The sequence below is a fragment of the Sorex fumeus genome, unplaced genomic scaffold, assembly GCF_029834395.1.
Source record: "Sorex fumeus unplaced genomic scaffold, SorFum_2.1 ptg000038l, whole genome shotgun sequence".
Taxonomy (NCBI): domain Eukaryota; kingdom Metazoa; phylum Chordata; class Mammalia; order Eulipotyphla; family Soricidae; genus Sorex; species Sorex fumeus.
Window position 1 is genome coordinate 6,497,868 of NW_026606095.1, and position 13,998 is coordinate 6,511,865.

Sequence of the window (13,998 nt, forward strand, 5' to 3'; positions counted from 1 at the left end):
TAAGACCTCGGAGGCCAAAAAGTCATGTTAGACTGTCAATCGTTTCCTCCGTGATGGGAAATCAGTTAGAAATTAAAAAAAAAAATCTAGTGGTTTAGTTGTGGTCAAAGAAGGAGTGAGTGGGGAGGGGGGGGAGGTTTCAGCAACATGCTGGTAGAAGAAAAGAGACTTACATAGTCTGGGAGGGCAGTGAAATGGAAGGCGTGGTAACCCCGCTCACTTAGCTGTCATTTTTGATTGTCAATGACATTTTTTTCATTCTTTCGCCTAGTAAAGATGACAGAAGGTCCTAATTTATTATCTGATGACTATTCCTGTTCCTAGATTTAAGAGAGTTTAGCTGTATACAGTAATATAATCCAAGTACAGATTCTTTGGGGGGAAAAAAAACCCTAAAGCACCAATGTTGCATGCATTCAATTATCATTATAACTGTAAACCAGAGATAAGGACGGGGGTGGGGGTGGGATGCCAGGGACAGACTCAGCTGGCAAAATCCAGGCACGTGGGGAAAGAGAGGGTGGCAGATTCTCTTTCAAGCAGAATGGAGGTGATGACAATAAAAAGAGCAGAATTCTCCCTGAAATGAGACAAGCCATGGATTCTAGAACTAAAGTCCTCTACGGCCACATACGTGCACAAGGAGCTGGTCAAGATGCTTAAGTCCAGCTCTTGCCACAATGTGTTCTTGACCTTGTCTTCTACTACTGAAGTTAGGCTGCATTTGGGCTAATGTGAGAAGCATTATAAGACTGTTACGAACTGAGCAACACTACAGTGGGCAGGGTGCTTGCCTTGCATGCGAATGACCCCAGTTCAATCCTTCGCACTCCATACAGTTCCCTGAGCCCGCCAGGAATGATCTCTGAGTACAGAGCCAGGAGTGACACCTAAACACCCCTGGGTGTGGCCCCCAAACAAAAAAACAGACAAGACTGTTATAAGCATAGCAGGCTGGGCTTTACTGAGGGGCACAGGACAAATTCCCATTTCCTTAGCATAGCTTGAACAGAACAGAGTATGTCACTGGGTCACTGACAGTTGCATTCCCAATTTTGGGGTGTATTTTATGATGACTGGTCTGGCTTGATGAAGGTGCTCAGGAAATATTTGTACACAAAGAAATGAAGAGAACAAATGCAATTTCATGGACACAGCTCCCCCACCGTACCCCTCCAAAAAACAATTCCAAACAACAACAAAAAACGCTGGATGGTAAAGCCCTTACTTCTACAGTCAATTTGTACATTTTAAGGAACAAGCAGGGAACATTGTTTGTTTGTTTTTTTTTTAAAGGATATTTTTTCACAAGACAAAAGGGAATTGTTCAAGGAAGAAAGAAATAAACAAACAAAAAAAGAAAACCCAACCCCAATGCATAAGTCATGTCCTAGCATTGCAAATATTGGTCACTAGTAAGATACTGACTAACAATATCTTAGTTGGATCTTAGTACCAGAGTGGCAAATATCATATCACTTCATCTGTCTCATATCATAATATATTTTTCCATTCTAATGTATAATCTCAAGTGCATTCTTTCATAAGCACATGATACTTATTCTATTTATTTTACTTAATTTTATTAGGTTTTGGGCTATACCAGTGGTGCTCAGGGAAAATGTTTGGCACTATGCTTGAGGGTCTCTCCTGGCGGTGCTCAGAGGACCCTGGGATGCCAGAGACCAAGCCTGGCCATGGAACATGCAAAGAATGAGAAAAGTCAGATGAACTATCTCTTGCCTCCCCACAGTCTCACTCTCCACTTTATTTTTAAAGAAATAATCTCTGGAGGAGTTTTAAACTCAAAAGGTGCCTGAAAATTAGCTAGTGTTGTTCACAAAATAACCAAAACTTTGTTTAGTCAGTTTCCATAGGTGTCTGTGTGGATGTATGGATGTGTGTGCAGTGTGTGCATGTGTGTGTGTGTACACATGTATATACATTTTTTATTTTGCAAAAATGGATTTGCTGCAAGAATTTTAAGTATACCATAAAAATTACTATTAAAGAAGCAGCAGAACAGAATAATCTTAACTCAATTAAGATTTCTAAAAATGAAGGTACTATTAGCATCAAAACGTTGCTGAGTGGCTTCCATTTTTTTGTTTTGTTTTGTTTTGTATGGGGGGGGGGACATACCCAGTAGTGCTCCTGGCTCTGTGCTTAGGGGGACCATATGTGGTGCCAGCGATCAAATCTACATGTAAGGCCTTTAAGGCAAGAGCCTAAGTCTCATTCTTCCCTTTCTGGCCCTGGTTTCCATCTTTGGAAAATCACTTGGTGATATTCCCTACAGAATCATTTACAGTGTTCCGATTTACGAGAGTCTAGAGAAAGGAGGGGAAAGGTATCTGTATCCACCTCCTCTGTCTACAACTCTGGGGCACGCCTACTTTCAGAGAAACTCAAACATGAGTCAGTAGTGAGTTGATTATTTTAATTTTCAAAAGCCACCTGCTTGCCTGGACAAGAACCTGTTCATGCCAGTCAGCAGGAAGGTAGCAGGTGCTTCTAATTTCTAGATTTTTAATATGAGCAGGTAAGTCTGGATCAAGTCAGCCCTGAGAAGAGGCACAGACCAACCTGGTTCATAACATATCTGGCTCAGTTATCTGCTTACACGAACTGCGGAAGGCTATTCTGAAGAGGTGTAAGGACTTGTCAGGGTTTGGTGAGAAATGTGTTTGGCAAGTGGGCATTGACTTCTTTGAAGTTCCCAGTGACAGCCAATCAAGGCTGATGCTGGTGTCCCCCATCCCAACCCCCCATCAGTTTGGTGGCTACTCTGAGCTGCTGCTTTACCTGAGGACTACATTTTGATGCTGACACTGACATTTGTTTGCAGAAGAGCACCGTGATGGTCTAATTTGCAAACTTATTCTCCTGGCTGCTTGCTTTTTTTGTCTTGTTTTTAACTGCTCTGCAGACTAGTTAAATCGCTCAACATCACAGCACAAATGCAAGCCTCTGGAAGTACAGGTGTTTCGGTCATACACCTCTTTCAGGGTAAGGTTCCAGTTGCGTGGGAAGAAAGAAGGCACCTGGTTACATGCTTCTGTCTGGAGAGAACGGCAACATCCGTTTTCTCTTGAAGAGAAATGTTTGACCATGTGTTCTTACTAAGCAAAGCCCAAAAAAGCTGGCTGACGTCATTTCAAAATATGAGCGCTTGCTGAGCTCTTGTTGCATCAACTGCTTACAAGGATTATTCTAAGCATTAGCTACATTTTGTTCCTTATTTTGTAAACAGTCAACCTACCTACCCTGCTTCAGTTCTAGTGACCCTGATTCAGTGCTAGAGACCTGCATTCTTCTGCAAATCACATTGCTTCTCCTGCTAACTCAGTGCCTGAATCACTTATTTGTAGGACACTTGGGAGGGTATGGTAATGTTTGGAGTAGGGAAGAAAATAACTTAAGAAAAATTCTTATTATGATCATGTGTAGATGAAATATGGGGTTTGCCATTGACCAAATTGCACAACAATTCCACCGGGAGTCAGACAGTTCTGGGTAATTCATCTACAAAAAAAGTGAACTTTAATTGTTACTCTTGGCAGCAATCTAAGAGAAGAGTGAAATATCATACTAAATATTGCCACGTGCAAGAGTAAAACGCTCTTCCCTCCTTGCCAGAGATGGGAGTGCAGCCCCTCACGTTTGGATCTGGCCATGGAGACTAAATCCTGTTTCCCCCTGCTCCAAAACCAACAGAGCTCTTCAAAAGAGATGTGTTTTTTATTAGGACCATTTGCTCTTTTTCAGTTTGCAAAAGAGAAATGAGTAAAACTAGGACTTTTCTTTGGGCTGAAGTTGATTCCGCAGCTTCATAGAGGTCAATGTACTTGGTCTGAGAGACTTCTAATAAGAAGTTCACAGCAGCACCAAGCCAGCCAAGTTATGCTTTGGTCCTTTCCCTTCTCTTCCCATTCCCAGCTCCTAGTTCACAGAGAGAAAAGGAGCTGGGAGTATGTGAAAACTAATCAAAATGAAACATATCTAATGGAAATTACACCCCTGACTTTCTAGAACAACTGAAATTTCAAATACTTTTGTTGCAATTACTAAATAATAATTGTTATTTAGAGATCAAGTGTTTTCATTTGGGCTTCAGAAAAAAAAACTAACTTATTCTAATTAGGTAGCTGCAATTTTTTTTAGACTTAAACATCACTGAAAACTGCTGCAATATATAGTGTACAAACATGGAAAGGATTAGATGATACTTTGAACTAGACAGATTTTTTTCCTCCTAAAAATGAAGTAAAGTCTTCCATGAACATATTAATCAAATAGTTATTTTATATGGTACTGACTACTTGGACATATAATCACAGATTTTGGCTAATCATAAAAATAGAATAAGCTACTTGCAATTTTTTTTAATAAACACACATTTCCAGCATGAAAATCTGCATACCTTGCTATAATTCACTAAATATACATTATAATTATATGTAAGATAACACATATTGACAACATGATTCAAATTTTAAAATGTTTAAGCTGGGGGAGATAGGAGCCAGAAAGATTCTACAACTTGCATAGAATTATTCAGTATGTTACCCATTGATGTGAGGAACAGAATTTCAAATTCTTTTATTGTGGTGTGTGTGTGGTGTGTAGGTGGATACCCAGCAGTGCTCAGGAATTTCTCCTGACTCTGTGCTCAAGATCACTCCAGCAGTGCCTGAAGGACGATATGTGGTACTAGGGACAGAACTGGGGTTTGTTGCAGGTACGGCAATCGCCCTAGCCTCACTATTACTTTGTTGGCGCTGAGAATTCCAATTTTTAAACAGAGACTCAATATACTGTGGAATACTATTTTATTTTGAAGGGGATATAGGGTGATACAGATATTTTGGGGAGTAAATTTAAGTCTGCAGATAAGACCCAAAAGTAATTTTTCTGTTAACTAATTAATTGGTTGAAATTATGGTAATCTGAAATGAGTAAATACATTAAACTTCAGGAAATCTGTTACCTACTCTATATAATGATCTGCTTGCTTACAACATGGGCTATCTGTGCCAACATACAAAAGACTACTGTTAATAAATTAGTTTAATGGAACTATAACCCTCATCAGCCATGGGAAAGAGTTAGGACTTAGTTTATATTGTATACAATTGTATGAAGGCTGTATATTATATGGCTTTGTAAGAACTTCTAATTTATAGAAAGGTACATTAAAATTATGCCTGTTTCTCTAGTCATGGGAGTTTTAAAACAAACAAAGATTTCCTAAACACAGGGACTAGCTATTATTATTAGTAGACTCAAGTCAACCAGACAGACAAGTTGTTTGCATGGTGGAAGGGAGGAGGGGTTTAAGATACAGTGACAAATGCCACTCAGATATCAATGGCAGTAAGCAGTGGATAAATTAGGAACCCATAGGCTAACTAGACTTGGAATCTTCTGTGAAACTGACCTATAATGTGGAAAGTCAAGGAAATCTGCTTTATATGTCCTGCTCATTTTTTTTTAAGTGTTTGCTGTTTACTTACATATCAAGGGCTACATGTGTTTGCACAAAATTTCTAGTTTCTTTGGAGGGGTAATACTTCCTGCTCTCCCTTTAAAAAGGGGGGGGGATATAAAAATGTTTTGCCTGTGACAGAATAGGAAAGAAATTCTCACCCTTAAAACCAGCAGCATTGGTTTTCCAGTCATTAGCGTTCAAATGTCCTGCACGGGAAGTCCTGACAATAACATGCTGCACATCTCTCCAGGTCAGAAACGGACTGGGGAAAGACAAGGCAAGAATCATTGTACCAAAAAAAAAAGATGGGGGAAGCAGAGTCACAAGCAAATTCAAAAAGCGAAAGCAAACTGGCAAAGTACGAAAAACAAAGGGTCAGCAATTTGGATTGGGGACAAACTTGGCCACTTTTGTCCTCCGTGTGGAGTAGTGGCTATCGTCTACAGGTGGCAGAAAAGGTAACCTTACATGTAAGAAATGATGTGATATTACTCAGTGAGGTAAGGTAAAGGCCCTCCCGTTGATCGTCGATTTGCTCGAGCGGGCCCAGTAACGTCTCCATTGGAGACTTTGTTGTTACTGTGTCTGGCATATCGAATACTCTCGGTAGCTTGCCGGGCTCTCCGAGAGGGGCGGAGGAATCGAACTCGGGTCGGCCATGTTGGCCGCTTGTAAGGCGAACGCCCTACCCGGAGAATTTCCAGTTGCTTCCTAAACAAAATGAATGCCAATTCTGGTCCTGCTGTCCTTTTTTTTTTTTTTTTTTTTAGTAAAAACTTGTATTATCACTGAAAAATTATAATACGCTCAAGTGAAAACTGAAGGCATTGGGAACATTCCTTGTTTGGTTGTCTAGCCTGGCAACTGATTTGTAATTTAACAAAGAACTCAGAAATGTTTAGCATTCTGCATGTTGGGTGGGATAGGGGAAATAGTCTGATCTCAAACCAATTTTCACATTTTCTGTGTTCTCCAAGGAAGGGGATATGGTACAGAGCCCACAACTGAACTCAAAGGCACAGATAGCAGCGGGGATATTCTTAGTTTTAAGTCAGCAGTTATTATAATAAACTAAAGGATATCCACTCCTTGTTGTTATTAGTACTGAAGAGCACAAAGAAAATATTAAGCAGGAGTACTTTCACTGGAGATGAACAATCATAAACAACACAGAAAAAGAAATTCAGTTCATATTCATAGACTTGTTCTCTCTCAAAGCATATATACATTTGATTCAGTGGGAGCATGCAATTGTAATTAGACTACTTTTTCAACGGTTTGAATGGTAGGGATGGGGATCTTTCAATTAACTGAGAGACACGCAGTATCATGGAGCTTGTAGAGTTACTTGTCTGGTTCTCAGCCACCACTTTCATTCTAGGAGTGGATACGCCGTAGATGCGCCAGAACAGTTGGATAGGGGACAGTGACTCACTACCTTCCTTGAGAAATGACAGACAGGGGCATGCAGCAGCCCTGTGCCTCCTCATACGCCTAGGGGTAATACTGGTAATTCCTCTGCACAAAGAAAGCTGGCATCTTCATTGTTCCTAATTTTCACTAATGGAACTGCCATTGCTACCCTCTGGATTTCACTTTCCCATTCCATCGAATGTTTATGGAAGATGACACCCAAAGGCGAATGGACTGCACACTCAGATTCTACTCCTCCTTCTCTACCTCTTATGTATCGAAATCCCTATGTCAAGGTCTTAATTTTCCTTAGGATGTGCATGCTTCACATCGCTTCCCCTTTACTGTACCAACGGAATCAAAGTAAGACCAAGTCTCCAACTTGGTTCCAGGGGCTTCACAGCCAATAAGGAGGCGGTCAGTACATCATTTTGATGAATGTGATGACTCACCTACTATGTGGTGGCTTGAGAGGTGAAGACGGGGAGAGAAATGCACAAAGTAGTTGGTTATACCTTTGTTTTGCCCGCAGATTATAAATAAAAGATTGATATTACTGCCCTAGGAAAATTTCAGAATTAGGAAGGTTGGCTCTTGGCAAATGCTAGTGTTCTAGAAGCTCCAGCTCAGGCAAGATGTGAAAGCAATCTTTCACTTTCTCAGTGTGAGTGGCGATAACATCTACAGTAGAACTTCCATTAAAAAGACATGCTAATCATATATGGTAAGGCCGCTCCTCTCATTAAACACAGAGGTTTTAAATTTTTCATTAGCAACATCAAACTATGAAAAAAGCATAATTTGGATTTGGTAATTATATCTAAACCATCCTAATGATCATATTTTTTTCACCTCAGTAATTTTAAAAGAACATTTATAATAATTAAAATGTTCAAGTTTTGTTTTACACATTATCCTCTAGTGGAAAAAAAAACAAAAACAAAAACAAGCTTTCCACATTACCTATGATCTGGGTGAGATTGCTTCAGAAATAGCAAGCATAATATTCAACCCTTGGGAAACCATTCCTTGGTGCTCCTTGGCACTAAAAGCTTAATTTTAATACCAGAACAGGAAACACTTATTTCATAACTTAAGGAACTTTATTCAGATAGGTTCAGAAAGCTTCCTGCATTCAACTGCGCCTGAAGACATGAGTTAACGTGTCTCATGCTGAGTTGCAAAAATGAGTTCTTCTTGGAGTGTTTGTAATTAGAAAGAAGAAATCAGCTTCAGGAAATTGGAGCTACATGTGGAAAAGATGCATTCCAATAATTTTACTGTGATATTTGATAATGCATGACTTCAAAAAATAAGATTTAATTTCCCAATTTCCCCGATTTCACCAAAACAAAGTAGGAAAGGTAATAGGGGAAACCAAGGGCTTTGAAGCTGTGGTATTGTTACCTATGGGAGATAGAGGGAATCAGAAAGTCAAAGGATAATTTGCTAGTATCCAGAGAAGAATTTTATATATGGGGAAGTTTGACATTTTGTAATCTATTTGTACTCATGTTCATAGGGATGATGTAGACATGGTAAACTATGTACAGTGAAAAAAGAAAAGAGAAGCAAGGACCAAATACCCTGTGCCAGGAACTTCATAGTCCACAAAGGGAATATAGGAGATACCATCCCACCCCCAAAATATTAAATGACATGCCCCCACCAAAAATATCTCAACTTTGTGCCAATTACCAAGAACCCTGACTCCACTGGCCTTTGAAAACTGAGATACTCTTCTCCCCTCCAAGAACAGAATGTCCGTCTGCACATTCAAGCTTTGGGAGAACAACCATAGCAAAGTCAAAAGTCCATCAGACTTGGAGAACAAGAGCAGTTTCTCTGCCCTGAGTGTATGAGTTTCTGAGTGGTCTGGTAGCCTCAGAAATCATAAGGAGCTCTGAATTATTGACCAGTACCCTTAACCTGCAAGATAGGCTAAGAGGGAAACATTTAGAAAATGCCTGCAAAAGGCTGCTAGTTCGTTATGATCTTTCAAAGCAATAAAACATACAAGAGGGACTGGAGCGACAGTACAGCAGGTGGGGCATTTGTCTTGCACACTGATGACCCAGGTTCAATCCCTGGCACCCCATATGACCCCCTGAGCCTGGTAGAGTGATTCCTGAGCACAGAGTCTGAAGTAAGCAACTGAGCACTGCTGGATGTGGCCCTACTCCCCACATAAATAAAATGACATAAAGACCCCACAAATTTGGAGGGAGTCTAGCACACATATCCTTTTCCTGTTATGATGTTTTGAATCATTTTATTATATATATTTTTTGTTTCTTAAGACCACATCCAGTGGTGCTCAGGGCTTATTTCCTTGCAAGGAGCCAATCCTTGGGCTCCTGTCTCCTGGCTGTGCAAGGAGGAGGAGATAGAATGTGCTGCCGAGGACTGAACCAGTGCTGGTCTTGTGCAAGGCAAGCATCTGGACTCCTGTACTCTCTGTCTGTCTGTCTGTCTCTCTCTCTTGCCATTCTTCATGTTTTAATTAAAAAAAATTAATAACCAACATTTAGTGAGCATGTGGTCATGTTCAGGCACTGCAAGTTGTATGTATATCATTATTTTTTTCTAATCCTCCAGTATATCATAAAGGCAAGGTTATAAGCCCATTTCACAGAAGACAACTGAAGTTTTGAGTTACATACAGAAACTAGACCCAGGGAGTGGCAGTCCCCATTGTTCCAATCAGCTGCACTAGGCTGAACACTATTAATCTCTGTTTAGTGGGATCCCACAAAGATGAAATGGACATACGGAGATTTATCAGGTGACCCCTCTGATAAATGGCTCAGGAGTCATGTGTGCTATGTCACATCTTCATCTTTATGGTCACACACAGTTTTTGTACCTGCACTGTCTATCTCGACAGGCTGAATCTTGCTTGCTACAGGAAATTCTTGAGACTGAATTTGCTTTGTAGACTCCAAAGACCTAGCCTTTTCATACTCTATCAAGATGAAGCAGAAAAACAGCCAACTAGGAAAATCATGCTATTCTTAATGCTGTTTATGATGTCTCATGCATAACCACACTGTTATATGATTTTTGAATACTATTGTTAACAGGTTGTCAAACTTTGCCCAACATGAACACACACTGACATGGCTTGTGGTCTTTTGAGGACTCTCCTCTAGTCAGAGAACCTGAACGGAGCCCCAACCTAAACACTTTCAGCTACAAAAACAAGATCATTAACAACACTATCACCGTTAGCTGGTATTTACATTAGATTTGCCCTCCCCCTCCGAGATTCCATGTATTTATATATTTTCTGTGCCCCAAAGTAGGTTTACGAGAAGTGAGACAGTCTGTGCAGTGCTTCCGTTTTTGACTTCTAAATGTAAATGCTAGCACTTAAATTTAAAGAATAAACAAACAGAAAAGTGTGCCCTCCAAGAGTTTCCCTTGATGATTTTGCATATGAGTGAATGTATGAAATGAATCTGGACTTGTTGGTCTGGAAAAACAACAAACAATTTGGGGAGCTGGGGAGATAGGAATTAAGGTACGTGCCATGCATGTAGCCAATCCTAGGTTCAATCCAAGGCATCACCTGGTCCCATAAGCATCTTTGGATAGACCTGTGGATGCCTCCGCAGAGCTGATTCCTGGTACTCAGAAGCTCCCTAACCCTCAAAGTGAGGACAGCAGAAAATCCAGGAAGAAGCCCCTCAGCCTCCTGGGCACTGCTTGAGAAGCCCCACCAAAACCAAAACAAAACACGAAACAATGGAGTGACAGAGTCACTTGCATTTGTTGAATAGAGAGAGAAAAATTAAGCTTTCTCCCCTAATTCCCAAGTGGATGTAACATCACAAGCAGTTTAGGGGCAGCTAAAAAAGAGAACAACAGACCCACATCTTCTTAGAGAAACAGAATGGCAAGAAGAGCTCTAGCAAACCCATCCATGAAAACTGTTTTCTAACAAGGGCAATCTCTGTTAAAAGAGTGATTCAGTCTAAAGCAATGATGAACAACATGTGATTAGACCACTGGGCAAAAAGCATGACCAGCCAGTAATTGTCCAACTATCTAATGTATTAACTAGTGTTAAAAAAAAAGAAATACAAGACAAGATCAGTCTCCTTACGTGTTTCTTGAGATTGTGTAAGACAAATTAGAAACAAGTAGCCGGAAAATTAATGTGATTATATAGATGTTAAATTAGTCAGCGAGATCCATTGTGAGCCAGAACAATGAAGATGAAGCAGAAAGTGCTTAAGGTCTGCTGCAACAGGGAGAGTCATTACTCTGATTGGAGCCAGTGCACGCCAACAGTGACTCCAGAATTAAAGGCGAAACCAATCTTCCTTGTCAGGTACTGCATATGTCGAAAGGAGTCTCCAACTGTTCATGGCATTGCACTAATACTCCCTAATAAGAGTTCAATTGTTTTGTTTTGTGTTCTATAATAATTCAAAAGCTCCACAACTAAAATAAGAGTTGTAATATGACAGAAAATACAATTAATTATCAGAAATGTGACTGTGTGTATTGTATTATTCCTAGGATATTAAGTTATGACCTATAAAAACCTGAACTCAAGCAAGAGGAAGAAAAATTTTGTCTGGAATCCCGCAAGCCAACTTGGTTTCACTCGCTGATGAAACTAACTACTCACTGGCTTGCTAAATTTAGTTCAAACTAAAGGTACAAAACTTCTCTATCTAAATAGAGTCCAAAAAAGACAGGTGTGCTTTTCTGCAGGATTTGTCTTTACACCTAAAAGACATAAATTAGCTTTTCTTCAGTCTTGTAAAATAAATGGTACTTTGTATACAAACTCAGTAACCATTTTCTTGAAATTCTTAGCCAAATATAATCTTATAAAGCAAAATTTAATAGAAAAAAACTCACAGGAAGGTCTACTAACTTGTGTCTATAAGTCACGATATCGAACATTGCTCCAAGTCTTTTCATATGATCTCTTTTCTCTGACAACTGAGACCATTTCCTGAAACTATAATTGTGACCATTCTAAAGGTAAAAAAAAAACAGTTGAAATGACATTTGCACTTCTATGTTCATTGCACTATTCACAATAGCAAAAATCTGGAAAAACCCAAAGTGCCCGAGAACAAATGACTAGTTAAAGAAACTTTGGTACATCTACACAATGGAGTACTATGCAGCTGTTAGAAAAGATGAAGTCATGAAATTTACATACAAGTGGTACTACATGGAAAGTATGTATCATGCTAAGTGAAATGAGTCAGAAAGAGAGGGACAGACATAGAAAGATTGAGTTCATTTGGGGGATATAAAGTAACAAAATGAGAGACTAACACCCAGGAATAGCCGAGATAAGTACCAGGAGGTTCACTTGATGGCTTGGAGGCCAGCCGCATATGCTGGGGGAGAAGGCAGCTCAGATAGAGAGGTGAGCACCAAGTAAAGGTGTCGGGAGGATCCTCCCAAGATGACAGATGCATACTGAAAGTAGACTATAGACAGAACATGATTGCCACTAAATGCTTCTTTTGCAAGCCACAGCACCCAAAAGGAGAGAGAGAACAAAAGAAAATGTCCTGCTACAGGGGTGGGGTGGGATGGGGAGATGGGGGGTGGTGGTGGGAGGAGTACTGGGATCAGTGGTGGTGGGGAATGGGCACTGGTGGAGGGATGGGTATTTGATCATTGTATAACTGAAACCCAAGCACAAAAATTTGTAAGTCTACAACTGTATCTCATGGTGTTTCACGAATAAAAATGAAAAAAAAAATGTAGGTCTCTTTTTCAGCCTACAACTTAAGACTCTAAATCTAAATCACTGCCACTCAATGCCTCTTTTGCAAACCACAACACCCAAAAGGAGAGCAAGAACAGAGGGGAATGCCCTGCCATAGAGGCAGGGTGGGGCCGGGTGGATGGGGGGTGGGAGGGATACCGGGATCTGTGGTGGTGGGAAATGGGCACTGGTGGAGGGATGGGTATTTGATCATTGTATAATTGAAACCCAAGCACAAAATTTGTAAATCTACAACTGTACCTCATGGTGTCTCATTAATAAAAATTAAAAATAAATAAATAAATAAATACCTGGGCTTAAAAAAATAATCTAAATCACTTGTCTTTTGGTCTCCCAGCTCTAGAAACACCTAAAGTAGGCTAAACTCAACATTCAAGTTTCCTCCCTACTTGCATCTCAGTTAAGCTATGAGAAGTCCAAGTCTGGGAAAGAGGAGGGAGCATAATTACTCACTTTCTCTTTTCTGCCTGTTTGTGCAGCACACGGCAAGAGTAAGTACACGATCAAAAGATAATTCACTTAGTCCTGCAGGAAGTCACTGTTATCCCTATTAATTCTAGTTCTTACTTAATCTTGCTCTCAAAATAGCAAACATAACCTTGAATCACCTGATAAACAGTGTATAAACCACTGGGCTTTAGAGGAAGGAATATTTGGGACCAGTCATGATCTGCTCCTTGTAATTCTGGAACCTGCCTAATAGCTGACTGACTCTCTGTGACACAGTAACTCTCAGTTAAAACACAGAGACTATGCTTCTTCTTCTGCAGGGCAGTGTAAGAATTTGAGGTAATGAGTCTAAAGTACTAGACATGGACTGGCTTGCTTGCAAAGACAATAGTCATCGTTTATTGTAATGAACAATCAATCTGTCATGGCAGAAAACCCACTCAAAAAACCCACTCTGAATTTATCCTATTATGTGATGACCCTTTTTTCATTTGTTTTTGTGCCACACCTGGTGGTGATCAGGGCTTACTCCTGACTCTCTGCTCAGGGATCACTCCTGGCAAGGCTCAGGGGCACCATGTGAGGTTGGGGATAAAACCTTGGTAGGCTGTTTGCAAGGCAAGTGCTTTGCTCTCAGTACCACAAAATTTATGTAAGAAAAACAGAATAGTGTGCCAAACACCTTGATATATTTCAGTTTAGTGAAATAATAATGCTACTAAGATTTGTCAAAAAGACCTGGTTTTAGGGCTACAGTGATAGCACAGAGGGTAGGGCGTTTGCCTTGCACGTGGCCGACCTGGGTTTGATTCCCAGCATCCCATATGGTCCCCTGTGCATCACCAGGTGTGAACCAAAAAGCACACACACACAAAAA

At 40.2% G+C, this 13,998-nt stretch overlaps 1 protein-coding gene across 1 annotated transcript in view; it reads right to left on the minus strand.

Moving 5' to 3' along the window:
* The window catches only part of PCSK5 (proprotein convertase subtilisin/kexin type 5), a 482,296-nt gene that overhangs the window by 220,144 nt on the left and 248,154 nt on the right, over positions 1-13,998 (minus strand). The window contains exon 10 of the mRNA XM_056118773.1: positions 5,650-5,753. Coding sequence (XP_055974748.1) covers positions 5,650-5,753 — 104 coding nt within the window. The remainder of the gene's footprint in view (positions 1-5,649; positions 5,754-13,998) is intronic.